A 21,001-nucleotide genomic window follows, 5' to 3' on the forward strand; every position below is an offset into this window, starting at 1 on the left:
GACTTTTTTTTTTTCTTTTATTGAACAGACAAATTTTTTACAAATTTGAGGTATACACAATTTTATATAGGCTATAGAAGTTAGTTGATAAAATGTAAGGAATTCTAGAACTTGTTTTGGTTTATAAGTTTCCAGACTGTTATCAGTTATATCTTAAAAGCATTTATGAAAAATGACAAATGCCAGTTATTTACTTGTATTGATGAAAAATGTGTTCATATTGCAATAAATCTGTTTTTATCACAAAAAAATGACAAACAAATCTGCCATTTTCAAACTTGTAAAAATAATAGATGATTGTATGCCTACTTTCTGCTTTCTATTTTTATAAAATCTCGTTTTCAAAGCTGGTGCTCTTTGATACAGTTCTATGTTTATTCCTGCTGATAAGTTGGAACTTCTTTCTTCAGTATCAAATTTTCTATTACATGTTATATAATTTAACTCTCTCAGTTGGGCGATTTTAAGATATTCTGTTTTTTGTAATTCCTCATCTAGTAAAGGCATGTCTGCCTTTGAGGTAAGCAAGAAGGATTATGAACCATATAAATGTTATTCACATAATTCTTTTGGGAGGCTTACAATAGACAACAAATTTTCAACATCCATCAGGGATGGTGATTTTTTTTTTTTTTTTTATAAACTTGTCAGGATTGTGTTTAGAATTGGTCTCTTTCTTAGCTCCTTGAAATAATATGATGTGTGAAGAATATCAATTGAAATATGAGAGTAATAGAACTTGAATCCAAATTTTATGTATATTTTACATCCATGTCCATCATTCTTTCATTAATACATGAATGTACCAGATTGTTTTAAAGATTAATGCAGCAATTTGTAAATATAAGTTTTATGACTAAGCAATTCTTTTACAATATTTTGTTATTCTATGTAGGTTCAAATTTAGAAGTTTCATTTGAATCAACTCCTACTAAATCTGAACCTAAAAAATCAACTATAACAGGCAGAAAACCTCTATCTGCCAAGAAAGGGGTAAATATCACCTTTTTTGTTTTTCTTTCTTTCTTTCCTTTTTTCTTTTTTTTTAAATTTTTAATGAAGTAGAACATTATATATACAATGTGGCTAACTATTCATCTCCTAATAAATAATTAAAAAAAAAATTGAGCAATAATTTTTTTATTCTATATTTTAAGAGGGAGAAGGATTTCACTATATGATGCCATATTTATTCTATGAATGTGTATATAATTATTGGGTTTTTATCAAGTCTTGTGTGCCTTTTTCATACCATATGATTAAATAATACTTAACACAAATAACATAATATTATAAACTTGTTTTTAATATAGGGGTGAATTTCTTTTATCAAAACAGTTAAAAAAAGTATTTAAAGCATTCAAAAACTCTAAGTTCATTTAAGTACTAAATGTACAAAATATCAGTTCTTGTACATTTTCAAATTTTCAAAATTGGTTTATCATGGCAGATTTTTTTTTTTTTTTTTTTAATTCAGAGAATTTCTTGTACATAAAAATTAACTTATTATAAAATGTCTCTGTTTTAGCTGACATAAATAATTTGTAATTTTCAAAGTCCCAAACCTTGATGAAAGTATACTTTCCGTACAGTCCAAATAACTTTGAAAGTTGATTTTATTCCATTCCAATTAAGATATATTTTATTAAAAATTAAGTTATTATTATTCCCATGTATGCTAATAGTCAATATTTTTGGAAATTCTGATTTGCTGAATTTTAGAAAAAATATTTTATTTTAGGTAATTTAAAACCACCAGCTAATCAAATGTAATCGCAAATAAATGAGATACATGTCTGCAGATATCATGGACTAGACATTAAAATTTTTCATAAAGAATGAAATTTTTATTTTAAGTTTTCAAGGAATAAAAAATTTAACATTGTTGCAATTCAATCAGATTATTAAAGTTCACAGTAAAGAGAAATTAAATAGTTTTGCATATACCAGTAATCCATTCCTGTATCAATTTTTTTATGAATATTTGATTTATTGATCGATATTTGAAACTATTATACATTTGCATCAGGTAGAAGACTATTTGATTTTTCCTTTGATTTTCAGTTTGAGCTATTTTTGACTAAAGAAATGATAATTTTCATTCCTTGATTTAAAAAAAAGGTAAACTGATAATAATTGATCCCTTATTCAATTAAGACATAGATACCAGTCTTTTTTTTTAATGTACAATTAAGTGACAATTTTTATTTCGACCATAAGATCTGAAGGAATATTGTAAAGATTGGTCAATTCTATACTATAAGTACAATATTAATAATAGCTCATGGCTTGTTTCAAACAAATCATTTAATATGGGTTAGAAATATCATAGTCTCTGTACAAGAATTAAGAAAATATAAATCTATAATGACAAAGATTTTAAAATTGGTGAAGTTTTGAATTAAGGCATTCATCTTCCTTATCTGAATTTATTTTTAGTTCAAAGTTATGATTGCTCTATATATCTGTGGCACACAGGCAATTATGTTAATAAGTAAATACCAGTATTAGTAATTTTATTTTAGATGAATTAATAAATTTTATGATATTCCCTCTTACTAAATTTCTTTTGACAAGTCTATATACTGAAGGAAAGAATTTTCTGATTATTGAAACTAATAATAGAAAATTAAGTTTTAATTTGTTTCCTTATGAAGCTTGGTGGAAAGAAAGGATTGGGTGCTCAACGTGTAACAGCAAACTTTGATGACATTGAAAAAGAAGCAGAGAAACTAGATCGCTTGAGAGAACAAGCTGAATCTGAAGCATCAGTTGAATTGCCACCTGAAGAGCAAGAAAAGCAAATGTAAGAATATTTGATTATATATATATATATAATATTAGCTGGGTTTTAAAATTTAATAGCATTAAAAATAAGAGATAATTGTTGTTATATCCTATATTACATACATTGAATATTGGTTATGATTTTGTAATAAATTAAAAATTATTATTTAAAATTTGTGTATTTTAGATTTTTTTCATGCGATTAAAAATATACATTATAGTTTGAATTATTTCATTCTAAGTAATTGTTAAAATTGCAAAATGAATCCAATATCAGAAGAAAAGTTTACCATATTTTTAAAAGTTTTTAACCATTACAAGTACTTTATGTGATTGAAATATTAGTAACATTTTTCTCATTTTGTGTAGTTTTTAATAAGTTCATTGAATTATTCATTAGTTTATTAGTTTCCATTATTTTTAATACGTATAATACATATTTTAATATATTTCAGTTTGCCCAGAGCATTGATGCAGATTTAAATATGTTTTGAATAATTTTTAATATAAATAAGTAGCATGATTTATAAAAGTTAATAAGTAGTAGTAAAATTTATAGAAATATAGAAATATTTCTGTAAATGTTCAGAAAACAATAACATCATTTTAACAGTGGTTAAAAAAAAAAAAAAAAAAAAAACCTGTTTTTAAAATATCATTGAAAGATGATTGAAGAATTTCTTAAGATTTCTCATGTTCTCCCAGTGAGTAAAAGTTTAAAACTTTTTGGAATCAAAATACCTTTTTTAATCCAGATTTCTTAGTTGATTTGAAATGTTTTATGTTATTAGTATTGTATTTTGATTTTAAATCTCGCTCTGTTATTTAAAGCCAACTAATAGTTTGGGAAACCATCAGAACCATGTTAGAATTTTTTAATAAGGAATTTTTATTTGTTTTTCACCATTCTCTAAAATTTTAAAATGTATTCTTGTTTGATCCCATTTAGTGAATAATATTCTGTAGTGTTTGATTGTGTGATCTGAATTCTCTGTTATTTCTAGGGCATCTGTTCGGTTAGCTTACAAGGATCTGAGCTTAGAACAGAAGAAGACAGAGGAAAAAATGCGTCAAGTCAATCCACAGAAAGCTGAACAGTTGGAACGTTTAGGAATGGGTTTCAGCGGTAGGAATGTTGGTCATGTAGCACATTCTGCTGCTTCAGAACTGAAACTTATTGCTCAAGAAACACCTTCTAGTGCACAGAAGAGCAGAGGAGATGTTGAACCTGATGATGATTTTGAATTTTTGAGCTTCACCAGTGGTCCACCGAAGTATGTATTTTTCAGTAATTTTTTTATTATTTCATCTCGGCATCACTATGCATATGCAAAAATCAGTATTCGTAAAATGTAGATTTTGATTTTTCTCAACATCCAATGCTTATAAATTAAAAAAAAATGCTTTGAAAATAACCTTGCTTGAAAACAATTCATTGCAATCATTTATTTATATTAAAATTATTTATTTATTATTACAGTTGCATTTGACGGCCAGCTGTTTCACCTGTAATATTTGCTATTTTTAATATTTTTTAAATCGTTAAGATAGAATTTCATGTTTATAATTCTATCAAACTATCTGACAGTAAAGTTGTGTTATTTTAATCGTAATGCTTATATTTGATATGTAAAACAAATCTTTCTAATGGAGATTAATTCCTTAACAAATTTGTACTGTTAAAAATGTAAATATCTGGTTCATCTGTCATCTGAATTTTACAATATTGTAATTTTACCTTATTTGTCTTATAACTAAATACATATTAAACAGAATCCTTCTTCCTTAGCTTTCTGTAATCGGAAGGGGAGGACAAAACAATCCTGCTTTTAAATATTTGACAAAACAATGAAAATTTCTAGAAATTTAGAAAAAATTTGTATGGCTTCTAAATTCATACATTCAAAATGACTATCTTTTTAAATTTTCAAAAGATGCAAAATACATTTTTGTGCAATATTTCTCAGTTATCATGGGAGGGGGGGGGAATGCCTAAATTATGTTCAGTTTTTAAGTAAAATATCAAAAATCTTTCTAAGGTGTATGTGTGCCAAATTTGATAATTGTAGGGTAAACGGTCTAGTCTGTTGAGCATGAGCACACACACATTCATCTTTATTATTATTAGAGATTAATGTTCCATTTTTTTATTTCGGAAACACACACACATAGTTATAATATTGTGCTTGTAAAAAGAATGGCAAATAAAATGTTTAAAAAAGTTTTTTCTTATTACAATATTTATAAAGAATTGTGACCTGTAATTGTTTAATTTAATTTTTTATATAGGTATGGCGATAGCCCATTTTTATCTCGAGATTTTCGACTGAATGATGTAACTGCGAAAGGCTCATGGGTGAATGAAAAAATGGAAAAAAGATCTTCTATAGATAATTTACTTCCAAAGGACACCAGGTATGCATGACCATAAACCTTTCCTCCAGTTTTTTAAGTTTATGTGCTCTAACTTTAAGAAAGTTATTATTAAGATTTGAATTTTTACTGTATTGTGATTAAAATTCTTGATATTTCGTGTAAATGCAGTGGAATCGTTATAGAATATCTTTATATTTTTATCAATTTTTTTTTTGAAAAATATTTAAACTGCTGTTTTTCTCTTTGAAAAGGTTTATGCATGCAGAGTTTCCAACCACTGACGATTCTAAAAATTTTTTAATTTTCTTTTATTTTTCTGCTATATTTTCAGCCAGATTTATTTATTTATTTTTTTTAGGGGGAAATGGGGTATGAGAAATAGGTTAGATGTCCATCCATTATTTTGAGTAGGGGAAAAAAAGGGGGGGGAGTATTGCTTTTATTATTAAGGATTCCAACAACAGAATGTTGATAGGGTAATGCTGGCAATCGCCAGTTTCCCCTTCCCCCTTAATTAGAATATTAATGGTGAAAGGCTTCAATTTAAATTCATCATTTTTTTTTTTTAAATTGAAAGTACATAATTTCTTAGACTTTAAATTTTTTCCAAAAGGTCCCTTATTTTTTTCTTCAGTAAGGGTGAGAATTTTGTATAAGAAAAATTAAATGCCCACTCCCCTGCCCATCTTTTTTCTTTCTCTATCAAGTTTCTTTCTTCTTTTTGGATATAATTCTATTCTGCATGAGTTGCTTTTATTACTTCTATGAGATTTTTTTTCTTCTTCAGGAATAATTTTTGAAGAAGTATTGAAAATCTTTGTATGTTAGGATAATGAAGATAAAATTATGCAATACTGTTTTTTTCTGTGTAAACAAGAGGAATTTTATTATTGTTACATAATTATGTTTCAATGAGAATTTTTTTATGTTGCATATTGAGATTTATTTTTAATTAATCTCCTTCAGTTATATCATTCTCATAAATTTGCTATGTGTGTGATTCCAGAAATTATTATAAACCATCAAGATAGAAGAATAAGGAAGTGAATTGGAACCTATTTTTAGTGATCTTGTAGAGGCTTATACTTATTAATCATCAGTTTTTGTATGTTGTGATGCTATGTGCTTTGTGTTCTATTATTTGAATAAATGCTGAGATTTGTGTTGTGTATGTTTTGTTTTCTGTAATACAGTAGATGATGCTTAATGTGATCAATCTGTGCACTTAAGAATTCTTATAACGTTGACTGATAACAGTAATTGAAATAAGTGAAAGCAACTATATTTTTAATATATATATAAAAAAAAACATTTTTTTTAAAAATTTGAATGTTAAATTTTTCAAAAATAATAAATTTTTATAATTGTTTATTTCTTAACATTTCACTTATACATTGTTCTTACTTGTATCCTTTTCTTAAATATGTTGAACATTGTTGCATAATAGATTTAAGTGTTTCATTCATTCTATGCACCTTTGAGAATTTTCTTCTAGACATTTCTTCCTTCTGAATCTTCACAGTTTATTATTTGAGCTTGCTCACAAAAAGCTTGTGATTTTTCAGAATTTTACAAAGAGTGTGAAATTTTCAACTTCACTGCAGTGTTGCCTTGTCTCATAGGTGAATTTTGTGCCTGTTAAGAACTTTAATTTTGCCTTTTAAAGTCAAATCAATTAAAAGAAAAATCTGTTTTGTTGTATTTCAATTACAGGGGTCAGTGGTTTATACTGTACAGTAGATTTCAAGCCAGATTTTAACTTAGCTATCTATTTAAACTAATCTAGACTGTTATAATCCAAAGAGATGGAACCCTCATCACATGGAAAAGATAACTCCCAGATATTTTTTGATAAAAGAAGCAAAAAATTTCATAAATATCAACTGTCAACACTGGTTGAAAATAAAGGCTTGCTTAATTATCTACTTCAGTGATTCCCTTGATAATATGTAATGACTAAACTAAATGAAATTTTTGTGTTTATTTGAATACATCAATTTGGGAAAAGAAGATTTCTATAATATAAAGCAAATGATCACATTAAGCATTGTCCATTGTATTTGCCTATGGATAATTCATTTATAATAGGAATTATTCAGGCAAGTTGATGGAGAAAGAAAATTTCTAATTACTATACATAGTTTTAGGATTTTAATACTGGCTCTTTTATTTTATATAATAAATTTTACTTTTAATTTTAAATTAAATTTAACTTATATTTTTGTAGTTACCTAAAAAAGAATATAATAAATTATAATATAATAAAGTATTTACGTTAGATAGAAATAGCCCTTTTTAATCATTGATATAAAAACAATGATTGGACTTTTTTTCATCTTTTTTATTTAAAATTTGTTCTGAATTTTTTTTAGAAATGTGGATAATGTGGTTGTTATGCAGGGTGTGTAGCACCATTAAAAATCCATAAAAATGCTTATTTTGAATAATAAGCTTGGAAGGTTTTATGATCTTTCTGTATTTCCTTCCTGAGGTGTATTTCCTTCTTGGGGGAAAAAAAAAAAAGAATTTTTCTTGCATTCAGATTTGTTAAATTATACGGATGTATTTTCTTTGCAAATTTGTATCTTTTATCTTTGGCAGAATGCCAATGAATCCTTAGATTAGTGTAAAAGGATTTTTTTCTCTGTTAAGAGAAATGTACTGTGGAAAAAATATATCCCTTTCATTGATTTGAGTCACCTTTTGTTTCTCCCCTAAAGTCCTGCATTATTGCCTCATTGCAGCGGGGGAGTGTTCTTTGGCGGAATGGGCGAAGTATGTCCGGAGAATATTCTCCTGGTAGGGTCACCTAAGGTGTGAAGGCCATTCCATTCCATTATGCTCAGCTAAATGCAATGCAGGCATGAGGAAAAGTCAGACTTCAGCCTTTGGTGCCTGTAGGTCCTTGAGCTTTTGAAGCTGCATTTTAAGTTCTTTTATCATGACTCGGTTCGGGCTCATGGACCTGGTTTGATGTTGTCGACCAGGTGGGATAGGCCACAACAACACTTTTTGTTTATCTAGATAAAGAGAATTTTTCTTTCTGGGATAATTTTTTGAACTCTCAGAAATGTATTTGTTTTTGACTTTACCTGTATTATTTTTCTGCATATCGTTACTTTATAGAACATTTGTTTATAAAAATTTTGGCATTATTATTTGTGAATTAATTTAAGCACATTTGCTTTCAAGTAAATTTTGTACAAAACTTTTGGAACTCTTTATAATTTGCCTGAAAAATATGTAAATTTAATTCACTGTGGACTTTTAAGAATGAATCGCTGAAGGCATGTGAAAATAAAAGTGAAAGAGTAAATATTATGAATATCAATAACATCAGTCCATTTAAAATAATGCCTAATTTGAAGCAATAGGAGATCAAAGAAATTGCTGCTAATGACATGAAGAAGGTAGAATCTAATTTTTTTGAAGGGGGAAAAAAAATCTTAAGTTTGGAAATTGCTGAAATTTCTTTACTAAAAAAACCATAATGTATGGCAAAAAGCTATTAGTGAGTGAATTAAACAATTAAAAGAGATAACAAAATAATAAAAAATGGTAAAATTTGTTTAGTTAATAAAATTTACACATTTTTGTATCCTAGATCTGTTTACTTATGTAAATAAATTTAATTTTCCTTCCTTATACTGTGTAACCTTTTGGGTTTTTTCCCCCCTTCTTTTTTTTCAAGGAAATAATTAGTTAATAAAGTGATGAAGTAATGGGTTTTTTTCTTAACATTGCTAACTGTAGTGTGATAAAGAAATTTTAGATTTTGAAGTAAAGTTGCTTTAATAAGAATTTTCTATAACATACTCCTGGAAAAAATATTTAGATTAACTTCAATTCAATGATAGTGAAAAATATTCATCAGTTACTAATATTATATTTGTCTTTATATTTGTATAAAATTGGATACTTTCTTGTTCAACTTAATAACTTTTATCATAATATGTATTTGGTTTTATGATCAAAACTGTTACTTTAATGGTAGTTCATATTTTTTCTTTAAAGGTATTTAAAAAATGTTAAAGCTAAAATTTACTATTCCTAAAATGTAATTGATATTTTATCAATCTCCTAATTATTAATGGTGATGAAAGATTATTTAAAATAAATTGTGATTAGGTAAACTTTATTACCCAATCAGTAGTTAAATTTTTGGTTGATATCCTGATTTTAAGGAACACATTGACAAATTTGTTTACTTTGTATTTTCCATTATGTTTTCAGAATATGAAATTAATTTTCTGATGTATCAATACATAAGTCATACTTAACTTTTTGTCCTCTGCTAACATTAGAATAGAGTTTCATCATAGGTTTTAAAATTAGAATAAATTTGTATTCACTTTAAAGAAATCTCCAAATCATTTAAATTTTAAAGATAAATCCTTAAATTCATAATATATATCAAAATGTATCTGAGCATTATATAATTCTGGTATATTTCTAATTATTACCCTTTATCTACATGTTTAATTCCTTTTCATAAAGCTTGTCTTATACATGCACTTATTTATAATGGCATTTGGTAATTGTCACAGCATTACTTTATCATTCAGAATGGGTAGTGCAGCATTCTCATATATATCTCTCGGTATAACTCAGTCTCTTGTAAGCTTTTAAGCTGTGGACTGAAACGAATACATTTTTAAAATACTTCTTCAGTGTTAGTGTTCTAACCAATAGAATTCACATTTAACTAATTGAAATGGCGAATATTTAAATATCTATCTTGCCTTTTTCGGATAATTTCTTCCTTTAATTTCAGTAAAATGAATTGCTTTTTTTAGAGATTTTTTGCCTTTTATTTTATAATTGGATTAAAGAATCATTTGATTAGGCTAATGGGATGTGTATATATATATATATATATATATATATATATATATATATATATATATATATATATATATATTGACTGAAACAAGGTTTTCATAAAGTGGACAGCTTATTCAAAGGAAAGATAGTTTTGTTCCTTCAAAGAGTACTTTGACTCATATTTGTGTTAGAAAGGAACTGTCCTTTCTAACACAAATATGATTTCTATATTATTATTACTAGTATACTATTACTATTCCTATATTATTATTTAATTTACTTTTCAAAATTATAAAATGAAGTGTCATGAAACAGTATTCTATAATTCTGTGAAGGCAGTTTATTTTATTCCTATTTTGTAGTTAGATGTTTCTTTCAGGATAATTTGGTATCTACTCTTTGTATTGAAATTTCATTTGTGATGTATATGTGTATCTGTTTCTATCTAATAAAGTTTTATATTTGCTTATCTTTGTGGATCTGAAATATTTATATTGATTCTCTTTTCATTATTTCTGCATGTTTATCGATCACTATAATTGATATTTATGCTTTCATTTTTGTATATGTTTTTGAATCATAATCATTTTTCATGGAAATACGATAATTCCATCTAAAAAGAATAAACCTTTTTCCCTTTTTTACACATGAATGCTAGTTGAAATGAAAAATCAAGCAAGTTCCATTTTCTTTTTATCATAGATAACAGTAGGTTCGCATTTGAAATAAGTTTTGAATTTAATGCTTATGTTTTAGCAAAGAAGTAGTAGTAAAGAGGCTTAAATATTTAACTTGTTGATCTGATTTTGTTTGTTCTTAATTTAAATTTAAAATTTTGACTAAATTTTTTTCAGCCTTTAAATTAATTTGACTCTCAACCTTTCCTGCTGTAAAATTTATCGCTCATATTTATTGATTTGCTTTTATTAAAACAATTTTCTAATAAAAAGATTCTTTATATTCTTTTGTTTGTATATTTTAATATCAAAAGCTTGTTGAATAGAACTCAGAAGTTAAAGAGTGCTACTGCTATTTAGAGAATTGACATATATTTTTCCATAAATCATATTTGTGCCAGAATTCACTGTAAAATTTCTGGATTGTAATAATATTCTAGCAAAAAAATGGAAATTTTAGTAACCTTTAGTAGTTCTAGAAATAATAAGAGTCAAGTGCAAAAATATACTTGTAGAAATTAAATATTTCATTATAGAAATATGATTTAAAATATTGAAGTAGATTAATTACATATTAGTTGCATCACAGATATTTAAGAAGAATTGGATGTAATCAAAAATAAGATTTTGTGTATTCTTTAAGATTTGTAGATTACTTAGTGTTACTTATTTCATTAATTAGCTTAAATTCAAATTTTATTTTAATTCCAATACGATTTTTGTAGTATTAAATATTTCCTCAATAACTTAAAAATCATAAAATAAAGAATAAGATTTAAGAAAACATTTTGAAAATTATTGTAATGTTTCCTTGCATTTTGAATGTTGATAATCATATAAATCTTGGTTAGAAAAATTTAAATTTCCATGTTACTGCTCTTTTGCTGTAGAACCATATAATATAAAAATATTAATACATGGTTAGTTTTTTTCATGATATTTTATTGAAAATTTTAATTGAAATTAAGATCTTTAATAGATTATAAAGAAAACAAATAATTTTATTATACCAAATTTATTGTTGTAATATATTTTTTGAATTATTTAAATGACTAAATATATTTAATATATGTATTTAGAATATGTTTAAATGTCTAAAAGAAAGAATTTCTATTAAAAGAAATCAAAATAGTTTTAAAGTTGGCTTTTGGTATGTTATAAATGTAATTTAAAAATTAATTTCCTTTAAAGTGATAAATCAAAAGGGGGAAACAAACCCCTTTCTATATTATATAAAATAAGCAGTGCTTCTGAATTTTTATTTAGAATTCCTTGCTTATATGAGTACTAATCATTACCTTCTGATGATTAAATGATATTTGTTCTAAGTGCTTAACTAGTTTTTCAACTTTTAGTAATGCAGTTTATTTATTATATCTAGTGTCGTAGGAAAATATATTTTACAATAGAATGTCAAGATCAAATTTCATTTTCTAATTGTTAAACAACCAGTTTTTCACATTTACTTTAAAGAATCTCTGAAACAATTTATGTGAATTCATAGTTTAATAAGAAATAATATACCATCACTTAAAGTTTTTCAGTATTCTTAGACCAGTACTAATGATAAAATAATAAACAAACTTCTATGCATTTCTAGGCATAGTTTTGATTTTCAAATTTGAATGATTGATACATAAAGATTCAAATACAATACATTAATATTTCGCACCATCATAAATAACCTGTTCTGTTTTGTGCATTTTTTTATATGATCTCTTCATATAGTGTTAAAAGTAAATTTGAATTGTTTTCTGATTTGAAAAATTTTAACTTAATCATGCCAATAAATAAAATTGTGGCTCTCTGATTGCAAAATTTTAGTTTTGTCTTCATGCAAATATTAAAATTAACATGGGGGAAAATATTAAAAAATAGTTTATAGTTTTATAAAGATTTTCATGGTCAAAATCTTCTTGCATTTCCATTTCAGGAGTTTTGACTTTGCATTATTTTCTGTTACCTCTGATCATATCGTGTTTTTTTTTTTTTTTTTTTTTTTTTTTTTAAATAGGAATCTAAAAAATAATATATGTTAGGGAAAGATTGATTGCTAGAATGATTTGGAATTTTAAAAGTTAAAAATTCAGTCAAATATTAAATTAAAATTTTAATTATATTTTCTTGTGTGGAAATAGTCTTAAATTATTTTTATGCAGAATCTTACACTGCATCAGAATCTGTAAAAACTGTCTTGGCATACACATACAAAGGAAAATATACATATATTTTATGAAGAAATTAAAATGGATAAAACAACTTTCCCCTGACATTTTTTTTTACTATCGCAAATTTAATTTTCATTGTGTTTCCCTAAATGTTTGAGGCTTTTAGAATGTTGAAATCTTCTGTATATTTTTCTTTCTTGCCCTGAAATTTTAACATATTTTTATAATCTTTATTAATTTCTTAATATATCTCAATGTTATCTCTTAATTTCAAATGCATGTATTTGGCTACAGACAAATCTAAGATGTATTATATGAGACAGTATTTTGTAAAAAAAGCAAATGGGGGAAAAAAGAATGGGTGGGAAAAGGAATCGGATATGTATTTCTTGACTTAAACAAAGAACAAGCTTTAACATTTTAGATTTGTGTATTATTTTTGTGAAGCAATAGTGTCTTCCTTAATATTGTGAAGCAATATTAAGGAAGACACTTTTCTTTTGCACACATTTGTCCTATCTTTCCTTGCTCTATATTAAAGAATTACAGTGTACACCTATGTGTATGATATCACTTATTTTTAAACAGACGCATGCTTTAAAAAAGTCATTATTGATCTTTTAAAGATTGAATTTGCTTATTTTTTTATATATGAAATTTCATACACTGTACTGATTTTATTTTCAGTGGTAGAGCTCGGAAATCAGCTTCTACATCTAATATAGGTACTTCTGATGAAGCGCAAAAGAAATTCGGTAATGCCAAAGGTATTTCTTCTGAACAGTTCTTTGGACCTAACAAAGACAGTGAGGTAAAGAATTTAAGTATTAAAGTTATTATTTTGTTTTATTTGTATCCAGAAGTTGAATATTTTAGTGCTGATAGAATGCAAGTTTCTTTATTTTATATATTGATGAGTGAAAAATCTTTCTGATTCTATTGGGGTGTAAGGACTTTTTCTATAATTGACTTCCTCTGAAAAGTGTTCATTTTAAAATTTTACAGTTTAATACTTATTTAACGATATTGTAATATTTGAAAGAATGCTTCTGTCATGGAAATATGAATTCTGATTGTCACATGTCAATAAATGATTGTCATAATGACATTCTATCAGTCCTGAAAATCTAGCCAAGCAGGGTTGTTAAAATTAAATTTAATACTACACATTTTTCTTTTACTGATTTCTTTTTGTTTCATTTTAATAAATTACTATTTTTCTTTGATTTGAAAATGCTACTCTCATTCTTAAAATTGCAGTTTGAAATAAAATCTTTGAAAATGATTAAAAATTTTTATTTCGAAAGTTTTCAACATTATTTTTCTGGATTTTGTTAATAGAAATTAATCTGGCTTAGTTAAAAGAAAGTTATCAGTTAGCTTTCTACAATTTTTTAAAATCTTTTTATGGTGATTTATAATTTTTTGAAGCTACAAGATTATAAAATTCTTTTACTCAATATATTTTCATTTTAATTAAAGTTTATATATTTTCTTTTGTTTGATAAAAAAAATTCTGTATATTATAATAACTATATAAATGTATCTTTTGTATTTAAAATATTATGATGATCCTACAAGTAAAAAATAATTAATAGTAATTGGTTCAGTTTTGTACATTTAATACATAATTGAACCAACTGCACTTTCTTGGTTGAAATGCTAGAGCAGTAATTAATTTAAAAAAAATAATGTATCTGAATTTTTTGTGTAGTTTTGTTTAAGCAGCATATTTTAAAATGTGCATGCTTAAATGAAATTTATATTGCATAACTATTCAATTTTTTTTAAATTCAAAGCCTTTATTAATATGCCTTCCAAGTTATTAAGATATTATTTTATAGCTTTTATTTTATTTCTTAAATGTAATTTTGTGAAGAAAAAAAAAAGTGACATTTTAGTTTTTGAAATAGTTATACTTTTCAGTTGATTTGCAGAAAATAGAAGCAACATTTTTTTTAGTACTTAAAAAATGCCAAATATTGAATAGAATTTTTCCGACTTTTGTTCACAAATACTAAGAGGTATAATGGTTATTAATGACAATTAATTAAAATTACTTCCATTACAAATGCATTTTATTGTACAGATAAACAACATAGTTCTGCCAAAGATTTATTTTGTAAACTGAATTAAGATAACTAAATTATGGGAAAGAGAATTTAAATAAAATTTCAAATTGGTTGATTCCATACATTGTCCTATAAATATATTTTTAAGTTGCCAGTCATGTTTAATTAAATTTTGTATTATTTATAAAAAAAACACCTAATTTTTTTTTTAGTTTATAAAAATTATCTGGACATTCTGTAATTTTTTTTTAAGAAACTGCAAAATGTTAAAATTTTTCAAGAAAATGCATTTTCTCATTTTAATTAAAGAGAAAATGAGAAGGATGTGAATATGTTTTCGTGTTTGATAAATTTTTTTTATATATCTTAATCATTTATGTTATAGTCTTTTACTTTAAATGTACTATATATACATTTGAAATCCTTCGTTTATGAATACATTGTGTTAATGCAGAAGTCGAATGTTAATCATGAAGTAATTTTTACTTTTTCCTATTCAAGGTTTACATCGTGTATCTTTCAGCAACTGATTGGTCTATCATAACATTTACTTTAATAAAAATTCTGAATTTATATCTGAATTTATTTCTTAATTTTTCTCACAAAGGAAGAAGTGTAAGGAAGGTTTTAATGATGATTTTGTGACAGTTAGTTAAAAAGTTTATTAATCTTCAAATAAATACACATTAAATTGATGTTACTCTTTTTATACAAGGAACTTGTCTCCCATTTTTAGTCTGAGAATTTTGTCTCAATATTTTAAATTTTTACTCCTTTTATTATTAAGCAATTTACTCATTAATTTTTAAGGGCAATTTTCTGATTATAAATTTGAAGTTTTCTAACTCTTATTAATCTCTAATTTTGATGATATATTTTTATACTTCATTAATTCTGTTAAAGGTGCAAACTATAAGAAAATTTTGTGTATTATAATATTTTATTAAAGATAAATTTTACATTAAAATTATTAAAAATAAAAGTATTTTCATTCTATGCAATGTCAGCTGTATCAACTTATTGAACGTTATTTCAAAATTATTTTACACTTTATATGCTGAGATTAAATTTTTTTTATCATTTGTTTCAGTTTGAAAGAAAAGCTATGCTCACAAAATTTGAAGGCTCTAATAGTATAAGTAGTGATGACTTTTTTGGTAATGATTCTACAAGAAGATCAGCAAGTGCCTCATCCTACAATACACCTAATCTGTATGATATTAAAGAAGGTGTCAGGGATGGAGTAACAAGAGTTGCTGGAAGGCTTTCTAGTATAGCTAATGGGGTCATGAGTTCCTTGCAGGTAAGTTAGTTTTTTTTTTTATTTTTTTTTATATTAATAATCTTTTTCTACAATATTAACACTTGCTTCTCTCTGATTTCTACCTTTGTATTGTATGCTTTTGTAACCTTCGTTTCTAACAATTGCATGCTATTCTAACCCTGAGTAATATTCTGTTTGCAGCGTAAATGAAGGATGCCTTTGCCATAATCTGTCGAAAAATGCCCCGGTAAGGAGCATTTTACTCTCAGTTAAAATTTCATCTTTGCTTTTGATGAATTTTTTTATTATATGAAAAATGTTAAAATTTATTTTGATGTTAAACTTTAAGAATTAGCTAGTCATGTTTATTTCAAAATTTAGGTTTAAATAATATACAAAGTTTAGTGATGGTGGTGGTATTCTTGAATAATTTGAGATCTTATTTATACTTATTGTGTATAGAAAATAAAGGTTAAATTGCTATGTACATTTAATTGTATTATGGAAGTTCGAAATATGAATCTGAATTTTACTAAGCTTTTCAAATCAATGGTTTCCAACCCATAGAAGTCTATGGACTACTAAGATAGAAATTAAACTATGAGTGGACCCCCCCTTACCCCTAACTTGCAAGATCAGTTTTCCAGATGTATGAATGAAATATCTAGGGATTCCTTCTCTTGAAAATTTTTGAAAATTATGATTCTAAAAAGTACATTTTGAGGCATTTTCATGATACATTTACCTGTTCATCCTCAAGAAAGAAAGAAACAACCTATATATTCATGTACATTTTTCTGAACACTCCCACAGACCTTTATTAAGATTCTCAAGAACCTTTGGTTGGAAACCACTGTTTTAATTTATGGATTTGTTTCTTCATATACTTGATTTGAGAAGCATGTATTATGCACTCTGTTTGGCCTTAGTGCAATCCTAAAATATATCAATGAATGTAAAATTTTTAAAGCTATTAAATTATAAACATTTATATTTTAACAGAATATAAAATTTCAAGAATAAAAAAAAATCTGTTCCGTGCTTGCTTTTTATTAAGTAAAACAATTTTGTTTCAATGAAATTTAATTATTTTATAAAACAAAGTTTTTGTATTGAGAAAGATAATTGTTTCATTTTTTTTTTCACTTAGGAGTTTTAAACTATGTTCAAGCAAACTATTTTATTTCAGTTTATTAATTAAAGTTGGTATTTAAATATAACTTAATAGCATTAATTTTACATTTTTTTAAATGATGGACTCTGCTTACAATTGTCCCTTTTTTCAATTTGTGTCATTTAAATGTCATTTTAAAAATCTATTTCATTTTCTCCGTTTAAATGTTTCCTTCACACCAAAAAGTGCAAGATTTTAATAAGGTATTCAAATTCACTTTTGAATTGTCTGAATGATTGCCTGTAGCTAGCTCACTTGAAATTATTATTTTGACTTTTATTTCAACTTGTTAAAATAAGTCATTGAAAAAGTGAGAATTTTATAAGTTATTTTTATGAGAAATGAATTTTCAGTTTTTAAGTAATTTTCTATTTAAGTTTAATTGTTGAATTCAGTTTTTCTTTTTCAGTCGCCAATATAAAAATTAATATTTTGATGATATAATATATAATTCTTTAATTTTTTTAATCTTAATTCTGTCAGGCATGTCAAATTGTAAATACAAATTTTATTCAACTAAGATGTGTATTTATTGCAAAATTAAATAACAAATTACTTCATTGTTTGATATTAAAAAAAAATGGCTAAAAGATTTATTAAAGCATTATTGAACTTTTTTTTTTTTTTGCATTGTAATTTTTAATCCCTTAACTGTCGATAGCTTATGTGATGGCCCACAATATGATTCTTGATATGTCAAACTGTTCCATTCTTTTTCTCAATTGAGAATCGTGATTAAATGTGTGATGATATACAGAGTCTTAATTAACTATTAAAAATGTTTCTTACAATCAAAAGTAATACAAGTTTTAAGATATATAATATAATTAAAATGAATAATTAGTGATTATCAGTTATGCGATACATTTTGAAAACAATATTGAACATGTAAACCAACATCGCATTTTTTCAGAAACGAAATTAAAATGCTGAAGATGTATTTATTTGTCTGCATTAAAGAAATATAGTAAAATTAAGGCAGGAAACTCTTGAGTATTGAAATATGTCCCAACTTAAAGTAACAGATATTTATTGTTATTCTAACAGTTAGAACCCTCCCTATTATTCTATATGTTCATATTCCAGGCAAATCCCTTTTCTAGGACTCTTTGTATTACAATAAAAAACAATGGATATAATTAAAAGGCTTGAAAAAAACTAGTATATATTTTGTAAATATGTATAGTTATGATAGTTAAGGGATTAAACAAACTAACTGCAAACTTTACAGTTTTTATTCACGTGCCCATTTGGCTTACCCAGAGGTTATAAAACTCTTTAACTTATTATATGTATATAAGCACTTTATTGAGTCAAATGACAGCAAAATTAACTAAAATATATATATATATTTTCTTGTCTTTGTGTCATGCTCAAACATTTTCTTGTTGATATGCATCTGAAATGTCTGCTTTGCTGTTTCTTTATTTTACGATTTTTGCAACTAATATGTTTTTACTGTCTCAAAGTTGTAAATGTTTTTTCTGCTTCTTAATTCAAATTGCTTCTGCTTGCTGTATCTATAACTATTGTTTCTAGTTGATCATAAAATATATTTAATGTGTGCTATGTAAAACAATCTTTGTCTGGTCTGCATATTGATTTTTCATCCTCTGATTATTTCTGAAGTATTTTGAATGTATGCTATGAATGTTGATATAAATGTTTTTAACTAATAAATTAAAGAAAAGTTATCTGTAAATTTTATCTTTTCATTCGAAGTGTTAGTTATTTTTCCAACAATTATTTTAAATATTTATGTATAAGAAATTATAAATATTTAATGCTGCATCTTGTAAATCTGCCAAAATTTTGCTTATCTATGTTCATTATTCAAGTGAAGTGTCACTTTTTAATATTTTTTTGTTAAAATTCTTGTGAAGTTGTTTATTTTATATAAATTTTTTTTGTTTTAAATTTTAAAATCAAAACACTTTAGATTGTTTTTTTTTGTATTTACATGCAAGTTTTGTGTAAGTTTTTTTTTTTTTTTTTGCATGTGCGAATTATGATTTTAAATTGTTATTTAAAATGGCATTCCTAATGCTTCCTGTTAACTCTGAAGCTGAAAAAATTAAGCTTAAAAATTAAAAGCTGAAATTCCTTAAAATCAGAATTTTTATAGTATTTGCATGAAGTTCCATATTTAAGAAATGCTTAGGAATTGGCAGATTTACATTATGTATAAACTTAGTTTACCAAATGGATCAGAAAAAATTAGTTAATATATACTCAGTATATGTGATTTAACAAATATTGAAGTAGATAGTACTATATCGAGTTGCAGCTTTTAATATATATATATTTTTATCACATTGTAAATTCTTTATAAAAAAATTTATTTAACTTACCTGTCTATGTATGAAAGTATTTGATAATTTTTGCTGTTTTGAATATTTAAATATGTGTAATACTAGATTAAAATGTTTGTCAATTTTTTCTAAGGATCGATATGGCTACTGAGGTGATGGTTTCTACATCTGCCATTGAATATCCAAAAGAAACTGAAAAAAAAAAAATATACATGCTGAATAAGATTTATTATGGCATGTGTGTAAAAGGGTTTAATTATATTATAGAATGTGTTTATAATAAATTTCATGTTGTAAACAATTTGGAGAGTTTTTTTATGAAATTTCTTAATTATTTTTTTGTTTCATTAAAATGCAAGCTTTTGTTTTTAAACATTTGTAAATGTTCAACATTTTTATAGAAACTTTATTGCATAAATTAGATTGGTGTTCATGTTTAAAAGATCTGTACAGTTATTTAACACTATTTATTTCTGTGACCGACTTTCTCATTTTATATTTCAGAGAGAGATTTCTTAAGATATTACTCAACTGTTATTTACTTCAACAATTTATAATGTTATTCTTAGTAGATTTTATTCAATAAAAGTGTCTAATATTTTGTTCACCTTATTTTTTTTCAATAAAATTAAGTCTTTTGTAAAGATTCACTTTTTAAAAATCTAGGTCACCATGCATCCATTATAGTTTTAATCTTTAAAAGAAATTTTTATCAAAATTATTGAAATAACTTTTTTTTTCAAGTAGATTTTCACTATTGATATGAACGTATTCTAGACATTCCATATCAGAGCTTGTATTCATATGAAAACTTCATGAATTATATTTTTATTGCATTTTCATATCAGTGTGTGTTTCAGAATTTCATGCTAATGTGCCATATTAATGTTTAAGCAGAATTATCTCAAGATCTCACCATTTGATTTAAGATAATTTTACTTCCTATTGAAGAATGCAAAACATTAAAACAAAATATATAGTGTTTTTTAAAATTTTATTTTGCAAATTCATGAATATGTGTTACATTTAAGAGAGAAATTCTAGCATTTTTGTCAAAATATTTTAAATTTTTTTTATATATTTTGCAGCATTTTACATGGCATGAACTAAATACTTCTTTTTAAAAATCATACAGATGCAAAAAAATTAAACCCTTTATTTTTGTATCAAAAATTATTATAAGATTTGAAAAGTATACATGGAAATATACTAAGTTCATATGCTAAATCAATGTCTTATTTCTTGTGATGAAAAAAAATTCAAATTTTGCTGCAAATTTTAAATGCAGTAAAACATAAAATAGCATATCCAAAGATCTGAAAATTGAATTTTTAAAAATATTCATTT

The 21,001-nt window shown here is 25.1% G+C and overlaps 1 protein-coding gene across 2 annotated transcripts in view; it reads left to right on the forward strand.

The window, feature by feature from the left end:
- The window catches only part of LOC129968659 (ADP-ribosylation factor GTPase-activating protein 2-like), a 28,108-nt gene extending 8,153 nt beyond the window's left edge, over positions 1-19,955 (forward strand). Inside the window, exons 5-12 of one of the 2 annotated variants that reach the window (XM_056082774.1) lie at positions 896-993; positions 2,658-2,806; positions 3,792-4,061; positions 5,077-5,202; positions 13,520-13,643; positions 15,995-16,207; positions 16,370-16,415; positions 19,788-19,955. In XM_056082774.1, coding sequence (XP_055938749.1) covers positions 896-993; positions 2,658-2,806; positions 3,792-4,061; positions 5,077-5,202; positions 13,520-13,643; positions 15,995-16,207; positions 16,370-16,378 — 989 coding nt within the window. In that variant the 3' untranslated portion in view covers positions 16,379-16,415; positions 19,788-19,955. The remainder of the gene's footprint in view (positions 1-895; positions 994-2,657; positions 2,807-3,791; positions 4,062-5,076; positions 5,203-13,519; positions 13,644-15,994; positions 16,208-16,369; positions 16,416-19,787) is intronic. The other variant, XM_056082773.1, reaches the window with a different exon arrangement.
- The last annotated feature ends 1,046 nt before the right edge of the window (positions 19,956-21,001 follow it).

This window comes from Argiope bruennichi, chromosome 5, assembly GCF_947563725.1.
Source record: "Argiope bruennichi chromosome 5, qqArgBrue1.1, whole genome shotgun sequence".
NCBI classification, from domain to species: Eukaryota; Metazoa; Arthropoda; class Arachnida; order Araneae; family Araneidae; genus Argiope; species Argiope bruennichi.